General features: G+C 33.4%; 1 protein-coding gene and 1 long non-coding RNA gene across 2 annotated transcripts; one reads left to right on the forward strand and one right to left on the reverse strand.

The window, feature by feature from the left end:
- Nucleotides 1-2,936: 2,936 nt before the first annotated feature.
- LOC145738130 (uncharacterized) lies at nucleotides 2,937-5,008 on the reverse strand. Its single transcript, XM_081992994.1, has 2 exons — nucleotides 4,825-5,008; nucleotides 2,937-3,801 (listed from the first exon to the last, which is right to left on the reverse strand). Exons 1-2 carry the CDS (start codon nucleotides 5,006-5,008, stop codon nucleotides 3,086-3,088), a joined length of 900 nt encoding a protein of 299 aa, XP_081849120.1. The 3' UTR covers nucleotides 2,937-3,085.
- Nucleotides 5,009-14,633: 9,625 nt separating this feature from the next.
- LOC145738106 (uncharacterized) lies at nucleotides 14,634-22,216 on the forward strand. Its single transcript, XR_014180593.1, has 3 exons — nucleotides 14,634-14,799; nucleotides 14,945-15,147; nucleotides 20,104-22,216. It is a non-coding gene; the product is annotated as an uncharacterized LOC145738106 (long non-coding RNA).
- Nucleotides 22,217-23,190: the final 974 nt, after the last annotated feature.

The following is a 23,190-nucleotide window of genomic DNA, read 5'->3' on the forward strand; positions in this document are numbered from 1 at the left end:
ATGGATCCAAACTTCCGTGACTTCCGCGGTATGTCACTTTGAACCCTTAATTGGCTCTCCGATTCTTAGATTTGTCATAATGACACATGGTAGTTGGAACCAGATTGATACCTAATAGATAAGTAACATTGGAAGTAAAGCATATGATTTTGATTTTTCATCCAAACTTTGTCATTGATAAGTAATGCTTACTTACTGTTCTTGATACTTAATATACTACCATAATACAAATTTAGTGAGATGTGTACAAGAAACTATTAAACTGTATTATTACATTGACAGAAATGCTTTCAATAACCTTGATGTCCAGTATCTTATTTACTGTTAGGTCATCCACCTCATCAAATAATCGCGTGCAGTTTTGGATGACCCAGTTGTCTTATTTACGTCGTCAAAACCAAAAAAAATTAATAAGTGTGGAGGATTTGTGAATAGCATAATGCAAAATGTAGTGTGGAATAATGTACAGGGTTACTGATTGAATATAGACCACCCCAATACAAGTTTTATTTTTAGTATTAGAGAAAAACTTTCAATACGAAAGTGATACAAAAGTACTGATACTACTACTGTCGGATGTGTTTTCTTCGCTAAACAAGAAGAAACATACATTAGCGATGTGTCTAGATTTATCAAAAGCTTTCGATACCGTAAATCCTAAAGAACTATTGGAAAGATATGGGATTAGAGGTCGTGCACATGAGCTTATCAAGTCGTACTTGACGTGTAGAACGCAGCAGATAGTAGAACGTGATCATGAAGGGCAATTAAGGTGCCCTAGTAGGCACTTAAGGCTAGCAATTAAGGCTTCAGTATGCAAGGTGCATACTGAAGCCACTCCTTTATATTATTTATACAAATGATCTAGTCGCTGTTTCTGGGGAAAACACCGACTTATATGCGGATAATACTACGCCAATTTTTAGCGAAAAAAACGGTGTTGACTTCTGTTGAAACGGTTATAAACAGGTTTAATGACTATTTTTGCTATAATGACTTGGTCTTAAATATTCTTAAAACGCACGGCATTTTGTTTGGTAATCGAACGCACAAAGAGTTCCATTTGACTTACAACTCGGAAAACATAACATCTGTAAAACATATTAATTTTTTGTGTATTAACATTGATGACCGCATGGACTGGGGAGTGCATGTTGGGGAGGTTGCTGCTAGCCTGAGTCGCTATTGTTATGCGCTAAGGATAGTGAGCGAAGGAGCGGGAATCGAAGCAGCGTTGACTGCTTATCATGACTACATCGACTCTAAAATCAGATATGACTTGATTTTCTGGGGTAACTCCAGAGATATAAACAGGGTCTTGATTTGGCAGAAGCGTTGTATTCTAAATATATTTTCTATGAGTCTGATAGAGTCATGTAAGCCTGTATTTGTATGTAACCAAATTTTGACTGTCACTTGTTTGTACATTATGGATTGTGTTTTGTTTGTTTTTAGAAATAATAAGGATTTGTTTGAAGCATTTAGCTGTGGACCATAGCTATAATACTAGATATGCGTCTAATCTTATTTGCGAAAGATATGTGTTTAGTTTTCTTCAGAGAAATGTTACATTTACAATGATAAAGATATACAGGGTGTCCGGAAAATACGTGTACAACGTTTGACGACAGACTCCTGACGTCAAAATATGTCGATCTAAGCCGACTTAGTTATATCCAAAATTGTCTCGTTTAGCCGGTAGAGGGCGTCAAAAATTTGTAAAAATATTGGTTTTTTACTAAATTACGTGAAAACCTGCTAATGGATTTTAATGAATTTTAGTATGTAGACTAATACTATAAAATGACGTTTTCTAGTAGTATAGTCACCGGCTGTAAATAAGTGGAAGTGTTATAAAAGTGATATAATACGTCAACATTTCTCCTCATTTTTTATATGAACGGCGTTATGACAACCCAGATATTTTTGTCGAGTGACCGGAAGTATTTTGAAGCTATTTTACCTCTTTAATATTTCCCGGTGGATGAGCTGTTTCGCCAGAAAAAAAAAATTTACAATTACCTGCATTCATCAAAGTAGGTATAATAAAGTTGAAATTATTTATTGTAAGAAACTAAGTAAACCAAAAACATTACTTAAGCAAATGTGTAAAATGACCGCTATCTTGCTGAATACACTTATCAATACTCTTTAAGAAATGAAATTGTACCCAATATTTTTACAAATTTTTGACGCCCTCTACCGGCTAAACGAGACAATTTTGGATATAACTAAGTCGGCTTAGATCGACATATTTTGACGTCAGGAGTCTGTCGTCAAACGTTGTACACGTATTTTCCGGACACCCTGTATAATTTACTTCCTGAAAAATAGCGCTTAATGACTTGGAATCGTCTGAAAAGTATTTTAAAACATTTTTTACAAAACAAAGAAACATGTTCAATATCATAACATATTCATTAACATAATAATTTGTCCAGTTTTACTGCTAACTTTTTTTTTCTGGAAATCCGCTATTTCTAAATACCTATTCTGAAGTTGGTTGTACTTTTCACCTATTTCAGATCTTGCCAATGCTTTTTTTTCCTTTAGAGCGTAAACGCACTGAGTGAGCAGTCGCAACGGCCAGGTCGCTGCGACCATAAATATTATTGGTCGCAGTCGGTAAAACGTGTTGCACCATTTGCTATAATGATATTTATGGTCGCAGCGACCTGGCCGTTGCGACTTTTTAGATTTGCGTTTATAGGTGCGTCTGGCTAACGACCAATTTTTGTGCAGTTGAAAAATGAATGCCGAACAAGTAGCAACTATTGTGTATCTTCTCCGACGGGAAAAAAAGAAAAAAAAAAGGTTATGGGTGCACCCTTTGATACAAACTCGCAGTCAAAATGGAATGTTTAAAACGTTTTATGAAGACTTGCGAAAATACGACGACAAGTTTCCTAACTATACGCGGATGTCTGTAAAATCCTTTGATGAGCTGTTATAAACATTAGGCCAGTCGTTAAAAGGTTCAGATACACCAATGAGAAAATCTATTTCTCCAAAAGAAAAATTACTTGTGGCTTTAAGGTAGGTGAAACAGGATTACTTTATTTTTAGTTTGATAGTATAATAATTATTAAAAATGCTCCAAAAGTGTAGATTCCGGAGAGGTAACAAAAGTGTCTGTTTCGACGGAAGAAGAATTTTGGCTCCATTGACTTTGGCGAGGTATTTGCATTGACTGATCTGTATACTGCGGGCAGAAGTTCTGGGCTAACTGGGTAGATGCAGAAGATCCAAATGGCGTTCTATGAGAACTCGAACTAGTAAAGTTTGGCTGGCAAGTTTGAGAACGGTTGTTCGCTGAGATAATCTGTAATTTTTTGTTAATTACATTCATTAACTCAAGTCTAGTTGTCAGTTTCTCGTTTTCTGGAATTTTCTTCAAATATGGTAGTAAAGATAGTAGAAACAGACGATCTGAGTCTCCTTCCGCCTCAGCTTCCCTTTTCTCTCTACTTTCCAAGGAGGCTTTTAAAGTGGCAGCCAATTCCATGTCTGCATTTTCTTTTTTCTTTTGCTTGCTTTTTTTCCTTATAAAGTCGTCCTCAACGTCATATGGTCCATCTGGTTTTTTGTTTTCAGTCTCAAGCACAGAGCTAGCTGTCTCCTGAGTATTTGAACCCGTTGTTGTAATTCCAGAAGAACATTTGTTTAAGAATGACAGTTGAGCTGCATAAACGTATGGACTTTTGCGTTCAGCTGCTGAACCAGACTTGAATTTTTTTACTCTTCTTATTTCTCTCGTATAACTGTCTCTGATACTTCTCCATCTTGTTTGAAGAGTGACTCCTACAACAAAATTACATTAAAATTTAGTCCAAATAAATAATTTTTCTTGTTACAGATATCTTGCCACAGGATGTTCTTTTGTTGAAGTGCATTATGCCTATAGACTTGGGATAACTACAGTTAGAGAAATAGTAGAACAAGTTTGTAAAGCAATTTGGGATAATTTAAAAGATAAGTATTTACCAGAACCATCAACCGAACAGTGGCTTGATATTGCAAATGGTTTCAAAAATCGAGCAAATTTTCCTAATTGCATTGGGGCCGTAGACGGCAAGCACATTAGAATAATTAAACAAAGGCATTCCGGATCAGTCAACTATAATTATAAACACTTCTTTTCACTTCTTCTGCTGGCAGTATGCGATGCAGATTATAAATTTGTGGCTATAAATGTCGGTGCTGATGGAAAGGAAAGCGATTCAACAATTTTTAAAGATTCAATGTTTTACCAAGCACTTCAAAAGAATCAACTAAATGTCCCTGAGAAATGTCCTATTTCAAGTTCTAGGCAAGAGTCAATGCCGTTTGTTTTGGTTGGTGATGAGGCATTCGGATTATCGGAGCATATAATGCGTCCTTACGGAGGAAAAAACTTAAGTGTGCAAAAGAGAATATTTAATTATCGACTATCTAGAGCTAGACGTTTTATTGAGTGCACTTTTGGGATACTGGCTAATAAATGGCGAATTTTCCATCGTCCACTTAATGTCAAAAGAAGTTTTGCAATAGACATCATAAAAGCTTGCTGCATCTTACATAACTATGTACGTACCAAAGATGGTTACAAATTTGAAGATACATTAACTGTGGGAACACCAGGAATTCAAAATGTACCAATAGGGAATATTGAGCGGGGAAACCGTCCTTCAACGAAATATAGAGATTTGTTTGCTGAATACTTTCAAAATGAAGGAAAAGTTGACTGCCAGAATAATTGCATCTAAACTAGATAAAATAAAGTACCATATATAAAATATATAATAGTGTTGACATATTCTTCTGTGGGTAGGTTATTTTAATTACCTAGTTTTCTCTTTTCCTCATCATTAAGTTCCTCGTCCCCAAAAATTTCAACCAATTCCTCCCAATGCTTTTTTTTCAAAACCCGGTTGCTGTCTTCACTAGATAAGTCCCATAAAGATGATCGCTTCTGAATTTCCAATATAAATTGTTCGGTATCAAATTCGCATGATTTTTTCAATGCCATGGCAAAATAAATTTCGCAAAGTGATACGCTGACACTTTGGCCGTTGTTGTCTGGCCGTCAATGCGTTTCCACCCAACCAACACCATGTATTTTGTTGGTCGCAGCGATCCACTTGTCGTGTGCACGTTGCAATGGCTTGCGTTGGCCGTTGCGACCCGCTGGTCGCAGTCGGTAGTACGTGTTGCACCATTTGCTATAATGATATTTATGGTCGCAGCGACCTGGCCGTTGCGACCTGGTCGCTCAGTGCGCGCACGGCCTAAAGGAAAATAAAAAAAAGCATTGGCAAGATCTGAAATAGGTGAAAAGTACAACCAACTTCAGGATAGGTATTTAGAAATAGCGAATTTCCAGAAAAAAAAAGTTAGCAGTAAAACTGGACAAATTATTATGTTAATGAATATGTTATGATATTGAACATGTTTGTTTGTTTTGTAAAAAATGTTTTAAAATACTTTTCAGACGATTTCAAATCATTAAGCGCTATTTTTCAGGAAGCAAATTATATATCTTTATAATTGTAAATGTAACATTTCTCTGAAGAAAACTAAACACATATCTTTCGCAAATAAGATTAGACGCATATCTAGTATTATAGCTATGGTCCACATCTAAATGCTTCAAACAAATCCTTATTATTTCTAAAGACAAACAAAACACACTCCATAATGTACAAACAAGTGACAGTCAAAATTTGGTTACATACAAATACAGGCTTACATGACTCTATCAGACTCATAGAAAATATATTTCGAATACAACGCTTCTGCCAAATCAATACCCTGTTTATATCTCTGGAGTTACCCCAGAAAATCAAGTCATATCTGATTTTAGAGTCGATGTAGTCATGATAAGCAGTCAACGCTGCTTCGATTCCCGCTCCTTCGCTCACTATCCTTAGCGCATAACAATAGCGACTCAGGCTAGCAGCAACCTCCCCAACATGCACTCCCCAGTCCATGCGGTCATCAATGTTAATACACAAAAAATTAATATGTTTTACAGATGTTATGTTTTCCGAGTTGTAAGTCAAATGGAACTCATTGTGCGTTCGATTACCAAACAAAATGTCGTGTGTTTTAAGAATATTTAAGACCAAGTCATTATTGCAAAAATAGTCATTCAACCTGTTTATAACCGTTTCAACAGAAGTCAACATAAGTTCACCGTTTTTTTCGCTAAAAATTGGCGTAGTATTATCCGCATATGTCCGTGTTTTCCCCAGAAACAGCGACTAGATCATTTGTATAAATAATATAAAGGAGTGGCCTCAGTATGCACCCCCCTTTTCACGATCACGTTCTACTATCTGCTGCGTTCTACACGTCAAGTATGACTTGATAAGCTCATGTGCACGACCTCTAATCCCGTATCTTTCCAATAGTTCTTTATGATTTACGGTATCGAAAGCTTTTGATAAATCTAGACACATCGCTAATGTATGTTCCCAAGTAACAAAATGTGTTGAATAAGAGTTTTAAGAACATTTATACAACAATTGTTATAAAACCACGAAAGTAATTATAACTTACTACGTAATAATTAATTGATCGCTTATAAGCCCAAAAAGGGCCCCATTTTACAAAACATTTTGATACCATAAGCGCTATATTAAATTGTTTAGGAGTGTAAGAAGACTACTTTAAAAAGCCTTTATATAATATGAGTTTAATGCATCGGCTCTACTGCACTACACAATAATTGTTTCTTGCCGCGCTATAGTTCAGTTTGGATGATTCGATAAATGTTGTATAACAGTCTTATAAGAGCGAACAAGGCCATTATACGACAATCTTTTAAAATATGCCATTTAGTGTGGTGCATCTGCCGCATTATAAAGTAAGAGTTGTTTTCTGTAATATATGAATTCAGAACTACGTGTTGCAAAAACACTCTTTAACCTATACCAAAAGGAGAAAAACTAGAAAGAAAAATACATTAGCGCCACCATCTATACGCTTCATATAACTACTTGAATGTAAAAAAATAGAACATGGAGACGGCACTTCAGTCACCGTAAAAATAGACTGTACGTACGTATTAAAAAAAAATACGTGTGGTCCACAGAGTATGCATAATTTCATTGCGGAACTTAGTTTTCTGATAAACATTATGTATGTTTTCAACAAAAAATACAAGCCCTTCTCCAATCTTAAAGTAATCGCGGTAACTTAAGAAAAAAAATATACATTTTTGTGGTTATATATTCTCTTAATATTAACGTCAAACTATATACATGTTGTTAACCTTTTTTTGAAGACTTGGTTTTAAAATATATTTAGTTTTTCAATATTATTATTACATTATTCTTATTTTTTTTTATAATTTGCAAATGAATGCCGTTCGGTCTGAAGGCATATTGAAATAAAAATGCCAAACGACTTATACAGCATTTCTGTTCCTTATAAAGCATAATACAACGTTTTTCTCTCATATTGCAACTATTCCGAGCTTTATCGGATACATTCCTTTTTAGAACATTTCTATAAGTTTGTCTCCTTTACATTGTTGTCTGGATGGATTCCAGCGACATAGGTACCCTAAATATTATATATATTAAGATAATTTAAGATTGGAATAGGACATGTCAGGTTGACAGGTGTAAAATATTCAGTCAAAACGAAACCCCCCTATGCCATCGAACATAAATGGTATTAGGCCTATTTTATTACTAGAAGTATTGACCTGAGTTTTAAGCTGTATAGTAACATATGCCATCTTCATTTTATCAGAATTAGTTAAAATGAGATAGACATAGTAAATACTCCAGTAAACACTAAAGTAACTTAACTAAACTTAATGAAATTCATCAAATCGATAACCGATAAAAAAATATAACAGGGGCAACAGTGAAATATACGAGTTCAGCGCGTCATTGTTTAAGGTTCTTTAAAATTGCGTTTTAGGATAACTATTTTTACTACTGCTTTTTTGTTCGTTATTAGATATAGCCACGTGATAAGCGCAAGGGTACCTCCCTAGTGTCACGTTATACATACATTTTATTGGAGCTGCTTGTTCGGTGTTCGGTATTGTTAACCTAACTTAAGTAACGACAAATTTTCAAACAAAACAAGAAAAAGCCGGGTCAATTTACAAATTTGCTTAAAATAGTTCAAACGAGAGAAAGAGGAAAACGACGTCTCTCAATAGTGCCGGCCAACTGGGAACGAAATGGATTATTATATTGGCCACAAACAAACCTGTATAACTTACAGAGGAACCCTGAATCAAGACCAGAATCAAGTTGGTTTCAGTATTCGTGCGAGGTGAAAAGAGTCTTACTAAGTTTTGAAGAAGCTGAATTCGAATTAAATGAAATGTTAGAAAATTCAGACACTGATAGAGAGGGTGACCATCAAATATCAGTAAGGCCTACTATTGTTACTCAACAAGGAAAGAAAGCAAGAGTTATGCTGCCAAGAAAACCAAATAATTTGGACTTCAATGACTTAGCAAAGTCTTGTGTCGTAAGTTCTGTTGATGCAATGGCATCAGTACAACAAAAAAGTCTTGGTAAAGTCACTTATAGAAATAGTGTTACAGAAAAAGGCAATGTTGGTCCAATTAAGTGTTGTACACCTGTAAGTTTTACTAGACTTTATATTTTTTTTAATTCTAGTTGTATAATTTTAATAATTCTACTTCAGACTGTAAGTGATACTTTCAGTCAAGATCTGACTAATTGTTATAATGGACTGTCAGATGATGAGGCCCAGCTACCAGTAGTACAAGTATATTGTCACGAATAACATAAATTGCACTATGTTCCGTTACCTAGTCGGGCCCCGGTCTCCCCTAGTGTACTGTCTGAATCAGCAAGACCGGCAAATTGGGGTCACGATGTGGGTATTTAATCAGCGTCTCAAGCCATCGAGGATGACCGAACTCTGGGGTCATCCCCAGAGGGAGGTCACGAGCGACAGTCCGAACTTTCTAGTGCCCGGACGGCTCGTTACACTTGGACGACTTGGCGACACTTCAGAAGGGCTTACGCACCTACCACTAGACGTACACACCCACACACCCCCTCTTGGTCAGTGTTCACTGCCTAATAAAGAAGACATACTTAAGCTACGATCTTGTTTCTCTTCCTGCGCTACCCCCAAAACGTGACATGGTGGAGGCGCCCCGTTCAATCCCCGTCTATTAATCTTCATATTGATAGACACACCCTCGCCAATTGAAGCCAATTAAGTCACGGGAAAAAGATGAAGGAATAACAGAGAAGAAAGAAGAGAGGCAAAGACCAGAAGAGAGACAAAGAGAGAGAAAGAAAGAGAGATCAGGAAGACGACACAACAATGCCCACCCAAGAAGAATCAAGCGAGTTTTGAAGGACCAGCCTGCAGGTCCGCAGTTGCTTGAACTGAGTAGGGCAATATCAAGAGCGGCCTGTAGGTTGCCCTAAACATTTTAGTGTATAGGATCACATATTAGTTTGTATAGTATTGGGTAAGATAAAACTAAATTTTTTGATGACTAGGTTTCGTAAAATAAGTGTATGTATAGTTAATGAAATAACAGTATCTCGATTTCTAGGCCAGTGACGCCATTCCCGACCTAGGTACTTTGCTGAGGTAGCAAAATCGCGCAAGTATCAGGTGTTTTGTTTATAAATACATTTTATGTCTGTTTATGTTATTGGAGTCGGGCTTGTTTGCTAATTAATTGTTGACTTTAGGGGCCACCTAATTACCTCGTTGCGTCCATCGACAAATTGACCTGATTAAAGAAGCGAGAAGAAGAGGAGCAAGCCTAGGAGAAACCAGCATCTTCGGATGGGTTCCGCACCGTCGGTTCTACAGCCGCGTGCACCCAGAGTCCCTTAAGTGACGGGCTGAAGAAGGTTCTCCAGATGGGCTTAGAAATGATGTGTAGTAGTCCAAAGCAACGTGTGCTAAAAAGAGAGCACGCAATGGACCAAAGATGTCGAAGCTAAGCGATGGATTTCCGCTTAGACAATGTAGTGCCGAGAGAAGGTACTAGAAGATGGTGCCCGATGCAGGGGACAATTTACGCTTAAATGAGAAGGCAAGAAGATGGACGCAACAACAAGGTTGAAAGGTGACCCAACGAAAGGAATAAGTGTTTTTTGGGTATGCAAACATGGCAACGTTTAAAAATCGAGAAGTAGTTAAGATATTTGTTCAATAAAGTTTTTCCACCCCTTTTCTAGAAGATAAGAAACATGTGTTAGTTTAAGAAGTAATATTTGATGATAGGTTGGTTTAAATAAAGTACTCCCCCACCTGCATTAGAAAATAAGAATAGAAAATAAGTGAGTTGATTTTGTAAACATGGACTTTTAGTGTTCGGGGCGAACACTTGTTGGAAGGGGGAGATGTCACGAATAACATAAATTGCACTATGTTCCGTTACCTAGTCGGGCCCCGGTCTCCCCTAGTGCACTGTCTGAATCAGCAAGACCGGCAAATTGGGGTCACGATGTGGGTATTTAATCAGCGTCTCAAGCCATCGAGGATGACCGAACGCTGGGGTCATCCCCAGAGGGAGGTCACGAGCGACAGTCCGAACTTTCTAGTGCCCGGACGGCTCGTTACACTTGGACGACTTGGCGACACTTCAGAAGGGCTTACGCACCTACCACTAGACGTACACACCCACACACCCCCTCTTGGTCAGTGTTCACTGCCTAATAAAGAAGACATACTTAAGCTACGATCTTGTTTCTCTTCCTGCGCTACCCCCAAAACGTGACAATATCAGAACTATGAAGTTCTTCATTCCCAGGTTGAACAATCTAATGCAGATTTAGTTCAAGATATAATTGGCAATAGCCCCCATGTTATACCAGATGGTGGGACATCATTAGATGAAATTAAAACCATTTTATGTACTGTTCTTGAAAATCAAGACAAGCTTTGTAAGGAGTTTGCTACACTTTCAGTAAGTAATGCCTGCTTTATACCTCTCAATTAACAATTAAACTAAACTTTCATTTAAACTAAAATTAATTTATCAAAGCTGAAAGTGAACTTACAAGCGAGCCCATTTATACTTTCAATTTACACTAAACTAAAATTAATTTTAAATTAAAGTTAAACCAACTTTATTAAAGTTCGGCTTAATTCCTTTAAATTCGTTGACTTTCGGAACTATCACTGTCATACTTGTTATCACTCATGATGTAAATTGCTGTCTTCTATTGCGATACGTAGTCTATTAGACTTGAATCGTCTATTTCCATTTTTTACCGAAAAAGTGGTTTAAGAACAAATTTTTTAAATTATTTTAATAAACATTTTCTTTATCAACAAAACACGCGTAATGACGATGACAATAGAAACGTCAACGTCAAACATCAACGTCATTTATTTTTATAATTATTAATTGTAAGCAGGTACCGCACAGTAAAACACGTGAATAGCCCTTTTTACTTTTAAGGTCTTTATTTAAAGAATATAAAGCATGTTAAAAATAATATGTTGTTTCTGTGTTGAGACAGTTTCAAGACAAATCTAGAACGACAACTCCTACAACTTGTCTTCTGTCACTTCTTGACGTTCTTGACATAATTGACGGAAGTCAATTTATTCTGACATACGACTTACACTAGTGTGACAAGTAGAGTAGAGTTATTAAGAGTAGACAATGAACAATTGTACTTATTGAACTGATACATCAACATTAATTTGTAGTATAAACCTAAACAAGATTTCTTAGTTTAAATATTAATTTTAGTGGAAATTTAAATTTAATTTAATTCTTAAATGGGAGGTATAAAGCAGGCATAACTGTTATTTCCTTTAATTTAATTGTTTTAGGTTCTGCTTTATTATAGGTAACTGTTGAAACTGCATTAAAGAAAGTCAGAGTGGCAAATACTACTTGTGATACCTGTGCACATAGAGAAAAAGAATCAACAGAAGCATTGTTGGCTTTTCTCAGATTGGGGACCTAGAGCAGCTGAAAAATCTGGAATCTATGCTGAGTAACAAACAGCAATTTATTGAATATTTTGATAAATTAAAAATTATATGTGGAAGCAATACTACCACCAAAGGTATAAATCACTGCTATGTCTTAGTAGACAAGTTTTTCACAAGAAAGTTTTTTACATTATGTTCTTGGGCAGGAGGATCTAAAGGAGACATTGCAAAGTTTCCATTTAAAATTTATGAAAATGTAATTTGTTTATTTTTTAAGCTTGTTAATTTAGCAGATCCGAAATTTTCTTTTGAAGAATGTCAAGACTTTTTTAAAAATGTGATTCGCAACAGCCAAAGAAGGAGTAATTCTCTAAATGTCAGAACCTCGAAAACCAAAAATAGGCCGAAACAAGCCGTTTTTAAAAAGTTTCCTGATCCTGATACTGTGATGACATCATCAGAAACTCAAAGTAATGAAACTGATGAGCTGGAAGGTAATTCTGTTGATCTAGCGGTTGAGCATCAAACAGATTACACTTCCTACAAAGAAGATGATTAAATAAATAATTGTTTGCTTGTTACCTTGTCGACCTAAATTGTATTTTGTTTATTTTATGAAGATTTTGTTTGTGTTACTTTAGATAAGATATATTTTTGTTTTTTTTTACTCAGCTATATTCTAGTTTGTACCAAAATATTATGCTAAGATATCAAAAAAATAAACGCAAATTTACTTCAACTGTTTTATTCATATGTATAGTTGCTTATAGACATATATACCTATACATATTGGAAAAAATATCGGTATTCGAATTTTTTAATCTATATACGATTTAAAAATGGGTAATTTATATTAATAAAAATTGCTTACGTGCTATTTCCATCTGTAACACTGACCATTTTACATTTAATATCTTTAATTGAATACTTATCGACTGTACTTCTTAAAACTCCATTTGATGAATATATATTAAGATATGACGACTTAACAGGTATATAAAAATAGTCATTTATTTGTTTAACTGCATAACCATAAATATTTATGTCTTGATTGTTTGTCTTAGTAATGACTGAGAGATACTATTTCATTTTTTAAAGTGATGAACCATTTGTCTTTGTTTTTCTTCGAGTTTAAACAGAAATTTTTAAATTGTATAAATGTGGCGTTTTCATTTTGATCAAAGTTCTTTAACGATGGAAACTGTTCTTGAATTAATAACGTTTCGGAATTCTCCATTTTCAGTCGCTCTTGAATCTTTTTAGCTACTTGTGAGAGAGGCAGATTTCCACTTCGCAGTAAATTTTTAATGCAATAGAGCCTATTTTCGAAAGGATATGCGTTGAAAGTTGATAGAATTCCAAATTTCTTAACTTCATCTACTAAATGTGAAAGGTTATGTATATTGCTAGTCATATAATCTTTACCATAGAAGTCTCTATACAGTTCTACATAATTTTCCAGTAACGTTTGACTTAATGGTAGTAAATGAGTGTAAAACTCAGAGGAACAAATAGTTATTGAACAGAAGAATAGTACAAAATGTTCATAAACATCAGAAGGTAAAACTATTTTTAATACGATAATACTTAAGTAATGTAAAAATGTGCGATATTCTGATGCCTTCCAATAAGCTAAAACGTCAAGCCCGCGAACCGTTCGATGTATTTCTGAAGGCATTTTACAAGATACTAAAAATTTTGATACTAAAGTGGTATCCCTGGCAGCCCATTTCGTAAGATATGTACCAAAATGCCCATCTCTCCATCCAGTGACGCATCTTTTCATGACACCAAGGGCAATTAAGTGTAAGGAATCTCCAATATGGGGATTGGTATTTTAACAAATTATATACATTTTTCCATTGTTCACCAGTTTTTTGGGTACCTCGAATAGAATTTATAGCCTTTGCAGCTTGTTCCCAAGATTGTCTTTTTAAATCTGGGGTACCTTTTCCCCACTTTAAAACCTCAGAACTTTCTACCTCAGTTAGAAATTGAATATATTGCTGTCTTGAGGCTTTCTAAGACATATCTAAAATTGATTTAAAAATTAAGTTTGGTACTTTATTCTAATTTTGAATTAAGTACTTACCGTTTCCGGGAAAAAAACTGAAAAACACCAAACGCCCTTTAAAACTTACATAATTTGTGAGGTTAGGTCGGGACTTCTCCGTCTGGTTTGGTCTGGCCATAACACAAATGCAATGTTGCCATAGTGAAGCTTGAAATTTTATCAATCAATTGTTACCTACAGTTTTTTTAATCAATTGTCCTTAGTGCATATCTATGTGACCAAAAATGTAAATAGTGGTCAATTTTCATTGAAATTATTTCAATATTGATATTAAGTCAATGGATTTACGGCATAAGGCTGAACATCTGCCTATCAAGTACTATAATTGTAAAGAAAACATCTTTGTGCTGCTGCAATGTTCTTTTAAAACAATAAATCCAATACTTAATAAATATACATTTTTTAGATACCTATTTCGTTTAGTCGAACTTACCCCTTCCTATAAATACCATCTCAGAAGAATGTAATGTCTTCACTCTTTGAAGATGGACTATCAAATAGTAATACCAAACCACGGACAACGCCTGTAATTCCTTGGGTATTAAGTGCATATTATGCACCCGAGCATCCACTGTGACGTCACCCGGCGTATAGCATTGAGAAAACAAGTTCCGCTGATAAGCCAACTTGGATCTGTTGTGATGTCAAATGCCAACTTGTCTTGTCACTTGGCTTTTGTTTTGTTGTGTCAAAAAAATTAACATGCAGCTAAGATAATTGTATTTTTATTACAATAGTCTAATAATTGGTGAAGATTATACACTGAATTCAAGTAAATGTATATTTTTCAATGGTCATAATGCACACAACGCCTGCTAGCCCAGGTAAGATTACAATGACAATTAGGCAATTTCATACCTAACCTATATAATCTTTGCTGATGCATCACTTGTATAAATGACTAAAAATTTGTCTAGTCTGACAATTTTTTAAGGGTGGTTCAACTAACAAATTGGGCCTATTTCACAGATCTGTATCCTGTATATGCTGAATACTTCACTACTTTTCCATGTGGATGAGAAAATATAACTTTTATGAAGAAATTGACCTAAGCGAAGAACAAATTACCCACTAAGAAGATTGCAACATATCAATCAAGTTGAAGAGTGAAATGGTGTGCAATGGGATCAACTACTTACATTACAACCGTGAATAAAAAAGCAAGTTTTAAGGTCAGTATATTGATTTTACTTAAATTAACATTAAAATGAAAACATTGAAAACTAATGCATTTTTCATTATTGTTTTATGTTTAATAATTATCATTGTACACTTTAGTAATCGGCATTGCTCAACATTGAGTTAATATGTATTATACAATGTCTTGAATGTGATGAAATGGAAGGGACTTAAGCCTAGTTTATAAAGCAAAATTTTAGTTATATTATTAATATTAGGACTAAGAATAGAATCAATGCTTATGACCAAAGTAGTTCATAAAAAAATAATTTAAATTTAGTATTAGTTATAACTGAATTCACTTAAAAACCAAAATTTTCTTATGGCTAATACTAAAATTAAATCTTTTTGCCTTTTTTGCACCTGCAGTATGGTTAACCTGGCATTGACATGAATATTATCACAAAAGTTATAGTTTTTAGGTACATGATTTTATCATCTTTTTTATTTTTGTTTTGGGTTCTGGCTTAAAGAAAAAGGATTGCAGCTACAAGCTACAACTTTTTATGAAATATTTACTATTTATGTACTGTCACTTGTCTGTCTATATGTCATGTAATAACCTCCATAAACTTATCATTTATAATCACCTTCAATTTTTACAGTGAGTACTAATACCTACTAATACTTAAACTAAATTTTAAAGTGGGCTTTACTTTTTGCAAAAACACTTGGAACCTTATTTTTATAGGAGGTTTTGGATTCTACAAACAATCTTTAACATATTTCATGCAACATACTCCATATTGATATTCAATTGTTTTCAAACAAATGTCAAATACACTTTTCAAAATTATAGGTCCTACAACTTTTACTTCAAAAAATTAAAATCAGCTGTTCAAAATGAACTCTATGTACTGTTACAATAACCAAGACGGTTTATTATCTTTTTACATTTTTTTCAAAAATGTCATCAATCATTTTTGGGGATGTTAATTTGATTTATTGGAAAATTATTGGTGTCAAATTATCAATATTTACAGGACAATTGTGGTACAAGTTGCATGGAACATATTTAGAATTGTTTGTTTCTAGAATCCAAATTATACAATAATAAAGAAGTGTTGCCATTTAAAAGATCAAAAATATTTTAAATACCCAGTTTTTGGGCCCTGTATAATTCCATTTCATATAACACAAGCAGCGGTTAATAAAATTAAAAACATGAGGGGGTTCGAGAATTTTTGTGAAAAGTTAGTCTTTTTAATTTTATTGAACTTGGGCAGCATGCATGTTTCAAAAGCACTGTATGTAGTGTTATCTAAATGCATGTTTGAGGGAACAGTAATAATCTAATTCATATACGTGTCAATTCTTCAGATCAAATGGTGTCTACGAAATTACTTAGATGATACAACATTTGCTTATCTAGTACCATGATTTTAAACCAAACATACAGGGTGTTACAAATTCGATGCATTAGCATTGCTATCTCAGAAATATATATAGTTGATAGAGCTTTAGTTAAATGGAGGCAAAGTTGCGCATTTTATTGCTAAATAATTTGGTAAAAAAAAAAATTCAAAAAAGTTTCATTACATCCGGAGATATCCGACAAAAACCGGAAAACTCAAAATTCTATTTTATTTTTTTACTACTTTAATCAATGGCACCTTCTGCAGGCACATTTTCTTCAAGAAAATAGTTTTAGTTTTCAGCTCAAACATTACTTTTTTAGATACCAACGTCAGCTTCAAATTTTCAATCACCAACCTCAACTTTTTATTTCATTTTTTAGTAGCCACAGACCTTCTGAAACTAATGATGTGTCACACTTGTTAAAAAATATACCTAGTGTACTCGTATTATGTACTTGGTATTTTAAGATTTTTTAAAAAATAAGCAAATGAATTTGATATCTTGTCATAATGAGTAGATAATTTAGTTTTATATAATTTAATAAATAGGTTCATTGCTCTTTCGAAAAAGAGCGAGAGTTTCTTATGGTACTTTTCATTTATTTAAAAAAAAATATGTTTTTCGATAGTTATTTATTTTTCAGATACTCACATGTTTGAATTCGCGGTTGAGTTTTGATGAATCAGCTTAATCATATCAAACTAAATTATTTACTCCTTATGATAACATATGAATTTCAAATGTATATTTGAAAAAAACAAATACCTAAGTACATTAGGTATAATTTTTTGACAAGTGTGGCACATCATTATTTTCGGTAGGTTGGTAGCTACTAAAAAAACGAAATCAAAAGTCCCGGTCCGTATTTTAAAATATTAAGTTGATGATGGTATCTAAAAAACAAAACGTTGTAGCTAAATACAAACATTATTTTCTTAAATAGCATAAATTAAGGCCTCCAGAAGGTGCAATTGATTTTCCAAAATAATCAATAATAAAGTGGAAAAAAATAAAATAGAAATTTGATTAGTTGTTTTTGTTGGATGTCTCCGGATGTAATGAAAATTTAAAAAAAGATTTTTACCGAATTATTTAGCAGTAAAATGCGCAACTTTGCCTCCATTTAACTAAAGCTCTATCAACTATACTTTCTGAGATAGCAATGCTAATGCATCTAATTTGTAACACCCTGTATTTGTGCAGCTGCAATGTTTTTTTTTAACAATCCAATACTTAAGTTCAATTTTTTTCAGTTCAAATTCTGCTGATTAAGCCATCTTCCATCTGTTGTTATGTCAAATAAAGTTCGAATTTGTCACTTTGCTTTTGTTTTTATTATTTATGTTATGTTAAATAGATTCCCATGCAGCTAAAATAGTTATATTTGTAATTTTAATACAATATTTCAATAATAGTTGAAAATTAGACAATAAAATCAAGTAAATGTATATTTTTTGAAGGACATAGAGCCTGCTGGTCTAAGTAAGATTACAATACCAATTTCAAACTTAACCTAGGTATTTAACCCTGCTGATGCATCATTACTACACATTTTTCTTGTCTGGTATTTTTTAAGTTGTTGTGCTCGGAGTAGGGTGTGTAATGAATATCCTCAATTGCTTAATAACTCAATTTAATCACAACTTAATAACTAATGAATTTGTAACAAAGTATTCAGTCAGTCCTTGTAAAAACGTGCCAATTCGGAATCATTGCCCCGAAATTGAAATCTTTATTTTTCCTGGATGACCATCCATCAATTCCCACACAAGTGCGTTCCGTATGAACATAACATAAGTATAGTTCAAGTAGCAAATTAAGCCTATCTTACAGATCTGTATCTGGTATATGCTGAATACTTCACTACTTTTTCATGTGTTTGAGAAAGCATAACTTTTATAAAGAAAATGACTTGAACAAGGCTCAAATTACCCACCAAGAAGTACTACATTAGAACAGTGCATAAAAGAGCAAGTTTTAATGTTAGTTAACTATTTTTACTGAAATTGACATTAAAATGAAAAGCATTGCAGTTTTACGTTAACACAATATTTTTAACAATAATCATCATTATTTACTTTGCTAAATTGCATTATTGAACGTCAAATCAATATGTATTATATTTAGTGTCTCTAATCTAAAAGCATGTTTAAAGTATGAGGTAGTTTGCAGTGAGTACAAATGATGAACTCAAGACACCGCTTGTATGAGACATCTTCTATCTTATGAGTACTATGATTATAAAGCTAACACCTTTGTGTAGTTGCAGTGTTTTTAAAAACAAGTAAATTCTTCTGAATTTTTAGATAATTTGATTATTCAAGCTATTCCCTTTCTATAAATAATATCTCAGATAGACAGGAATTAACATTAAGGTTGATTTGATTATTTTAATCAGAGTAAACTATTTGGGAAGCTACAAAAAGTATCTTGTAAAACTGTGACAGTCCAAATTTTCTATGTTTTATAATGTAACATCCTGTATATTATTGAATTTTTGAATTTATTGATTGATTAATCAGTAAGACTTGTTACATGTAGCGGGCACCGTTTTGTGATTTGTGTTTTTTATAAGCTATGTGATAATATACCAGGTGTCCAAGAGCACCCTGGACATAGGAAATTAACATGGGAAAACGGTTTTGATTTTTTTGCGCCTGTACGGTTGATTTGATTGAAAAATCGTATTAATGAAAGTTGTAGTACCTATCACGGACTAGTTTTCTGTATTTTTTTCAGATCTCTAACTTGAGCGCTTTTGTCGTAAAACACGAACAAAAATGCGAAAATTTTAACTTTTTACCTGCACTGTATAAGCGGTTGTCGAGCAACCGTACCAGCAACAATGACCTGTGAACCCATTGCCTATACAGTGCAGGCCAAAAGTTTAAATTTTCTCCTTTTTGTTCGTGTTTTACGACGAAAGGGTTCAGGTTAGAGATCCGAAAAAAATACAGAAAACTAGTCCGTGATAGGTACTACAACTTTTATTATTACGATTTTTCAATCAAATCAACCGTACAGGCGCAAAAAAATCAAAACTGTTTTCCCATGTTAATCTCCTATGTCCAGGGTGCTCTTGGACACCTGGTATATCAGTTTTAATTTAGGCTGGGCAATTTTTTTTAAAACAAAAATTAGAAATGTTTTCGTTTTGTTTTGACTATGCAGGGTGGAGCATAAATTTGGGGCAGATAAAATATGGGTATTTTTAAATAGAACCACATTTTTTAATACATTTTAAATTCTACACTTAATTCTTAAACTTTTACTTTATATACAGGGTGTTACAAATTCGATGCATTACCATTGCTATCTCAGAAACTATTGTGGTAAGAGCTTTAGTTCAATGGAGAAGTTGCGCATTTTATTGCTAAATAATTTGGTAAAAAAAAATTCAAAACATTTTATTACATGCGGAGTAAATTCCAAAATAATCATTAATAAAGTGGTAAAAAACAAATAGAAATTTGACTTTTTATTGTTATAAAAAGTTAATTTAAATTTTTTTTTAGGTATTCAGCTGAAATCGGTTAAAACACGTTGACGTTTTTTATGTTCTTGTCGTAATATTATTTTCTTTGTTTCAGATATTCTCCCGGTGAAGCGAGATGTATAAAAAGTCGTACAGGGGAACGCTGGAATTCTTATTTATTTTACTAATATACTAAAGATTGGGGCGCGGGTTGTGTGTAGTTTTATTTGCTATTTCGATTTGCTGTTATGTCATATGCAACATTTTCCTATCCACAATATTTGGCCGCATAATTTTTATTTAATGTCCGACTAAATGGAGATGTATTACATGAATTATCATTCCTTTAAATGTCAATCTACGCATGGCGAACTGAGTAACTGTGCAGAAGTTGACATTGGAATTGAACCACACCAGCAATCAGTCATTAATATCTATCAAACGTACAATTTATTTTCCTGACTGATCAACATCCTACAGCAAAATTAACTTTTTGTGTCTGCTCCGCTTCGATTTACATCGAAGAATCAACGTTTTATCAAGTGGGTTTTCTAAGAACGAGCCAGAATGTTTATTATTAGAACTTCAAAAAAACCGCGTCTTTTAATGTGTATACAATCTTAGAACGCGCTTGAAACACTTTTTTACACTCAAAAGTTTACACATTGTTTTATTTTGTACCTTCCTTGCGATTAATCTCGAGTAAAACTTCTTTTCTTTGCTACTACGCCTTTTTATAAAATTTCAGTTTGAAGTTTATTAGATGTCAAATATTGTATGACGGATTTTTTGAAATGTGTGATCGAGATGGTTTCTTGTTCATTTTGTTTGTACAACATATATGTATGCGTTCGCCATAGATGTGATCAAAAGTAACTCGAAGGCGACTATCTTATCAGATAGATCGACAGATTCGTTAGCCCTGATATAATCCCAAACAGCTTCAGGTTTTAGTTTTACCCCTATTGTGCCCCTCACCTCGATCATTTTGTCAGTATGTTTACTTGACAGCATAAAAACATGTATGTTTTTATGCTTGGATAAACTCGACATGTTATGATGGATGTCGCCCATAAAGTGATACTTTATGTAACTAGTTACATAAAGTAAAACGTTTTGTCACTCTAATCAGTTTTGAAAAGTGTCACTTTATATGCCATAATTAGAAAAAGTAGATTTTCTTACCCATTTGTCAGACTTTAATTTGGTTACCCATCAATAAATTATTAATCACAGCTATACAGGAACAAATGTTACAATAATAATAAATTAAATAACCCCGTTCAGGGGGGCAGCCGGCAGGGTCAAGTAAACCCAGCTGATTCCACTTTTTTATCAATATTTATTATTAGATTACCCACTAAACAAAATAACGTCGTTGTTTCAATACAATTTAGTTTCTATGTTTCTTTGTTTCGTTATTTATTTGACACATTTACATCTTTTTTAAGTTTAAACGTTCGTTATATGTCCCGCAACTCAACATTCTCCCTGTTACGTTAAAAATGTTCCTTTTTAGTTTTGACTCCGTTACGAATCTGCAACAAACCTGTGTCAACTTACAAACGTACAACCGATTATGAAACGGTTATGTTTGATCTAGGACGTTTTCCTAACGTTTCTTTATAGAACATTTTCGTTTTGGCTACGACATTAAACCGAAACTGTGTCTAACCAGTATCGACACATGCTGATGTAAAAATCGTTCCAGCATCGTTTCCATTTCTACAGGGTTAGTATCTATAATGTGACAAGCTGAGGTTGTTTATTATTTATTTTTCAATTTAGAAAAAAAACTTATACAAAAGTTAAGGTATTTGCATAAATATTTTATACGTGCTGTCAATAAAAAAATAAACGTAAATGGCAAATCAAGAAATTTGCCTGAATATACGTTTTTCCAAACCAACACTCTGCATATATATTACATAAATAAATTGGCTGCATTTTGTCACTTCAAAAGTACATAGGTAAAGCACTGACATTTTCGTCTTTGAAACGGAAGAAATGCAGGAAAGCGGTTTATTTATGTAATAACATTTTCCAGTGTCATTTAAAAATGTAGATTTTGTTAATTTCATTGTTCTTGGTGTTTTTGTCAGACAGCATGTATACAAAATACCTATAACTTTTATATAAGAAATTTTATTCTAAACTCGAAAATAAAGGCACCACAGCTTGTCACATTATGAAAAGTAACTCTGCACATGAATAAATAAATCTCCTTTCTGCACTGGCATATACCTATAACAGATCTTAAAGTTTAAAAATAATTCTTTTATGAAAATCCAAACCAACCAAATAAAAGTTACTTTCAGGTAAATAACATTAAGTTAAACGTAAAGTAAAAAGTTTTGATTCATCAAAATCCTTGCCGAGAGCGTTCAACAAAATGGTTCTGCCTTACGAATACGACTTAGTGCCGTAGCAGTAAAGGTATAAAAATATTATTAAACCACTAATTTTAAATTATTATTTATCGTGTAATAAAACATATTCCTGTTAAAACAGATCTTTTAGTATTTCACATTATTTGCATGTAAAATGCAGGGAAAAAAATATGTATTTAAAAAATACATCTAAAATAAATTAATGAACAGATTCTAAATAAAAACAAATCTTAACTTTTACTAACTACAAATATACAGGGTGTCCCGTGACTCGACAGACAAAGGTATACCAGGACAAAGGGTTCTAAAGAGTTATTCTGATGAACAAAATTATACCAACCATAGGTCAATTCGTTTTTGTATCAGAGATATTCAAGAAAATATGAAAAGCCTAATAATGAATAGTAAAAGTTAAAAAAAGAATTTACCTATATGTATAGTGGCTCTGACCTTTTGTCATCAGAATGACTCATAGAACACCTAGACATGGCAAATGTATTGTCGGTCGAGTCACGGGACACCCTGTATACATATATTTTATTAATGTATTGCATTAAATAATCCATTTAAAAATATCAATTTGAAATTTCGATTTCTTATTTATGACTGCTCTGAACACGATGAAATTAATTTAAGTACCTTTTCAATCTTTGGTTTCCATGTCGGAACCAATCCATCATATACGTTTCATCTCTTTATCAGTGGCTGACTTGAATACGTGCTGTACGGCTTCTGTGAAGTAGATACATAATAAATCTAAAACTTAATACATTTATACAAAAAAAAATTGCCTTTTAATATCCGAACAAATT

The sequence above is a fragment of the Ips typographus genome, linkage group LG15 (genome assembly GCF_016097725.1).
Source record: "Ips typographus isolate SLU linkage group LG15, UJ_Ityp_2.0, whole genome shotgun sequence".
In the NCBI taxonomy this organism is placed as follows: domain Eukaryota; kingdom Metazoa; phylum Arthropoda; class Insecta; order Coleoptera; family Curculionidae; genus Ips; species Ips typographus.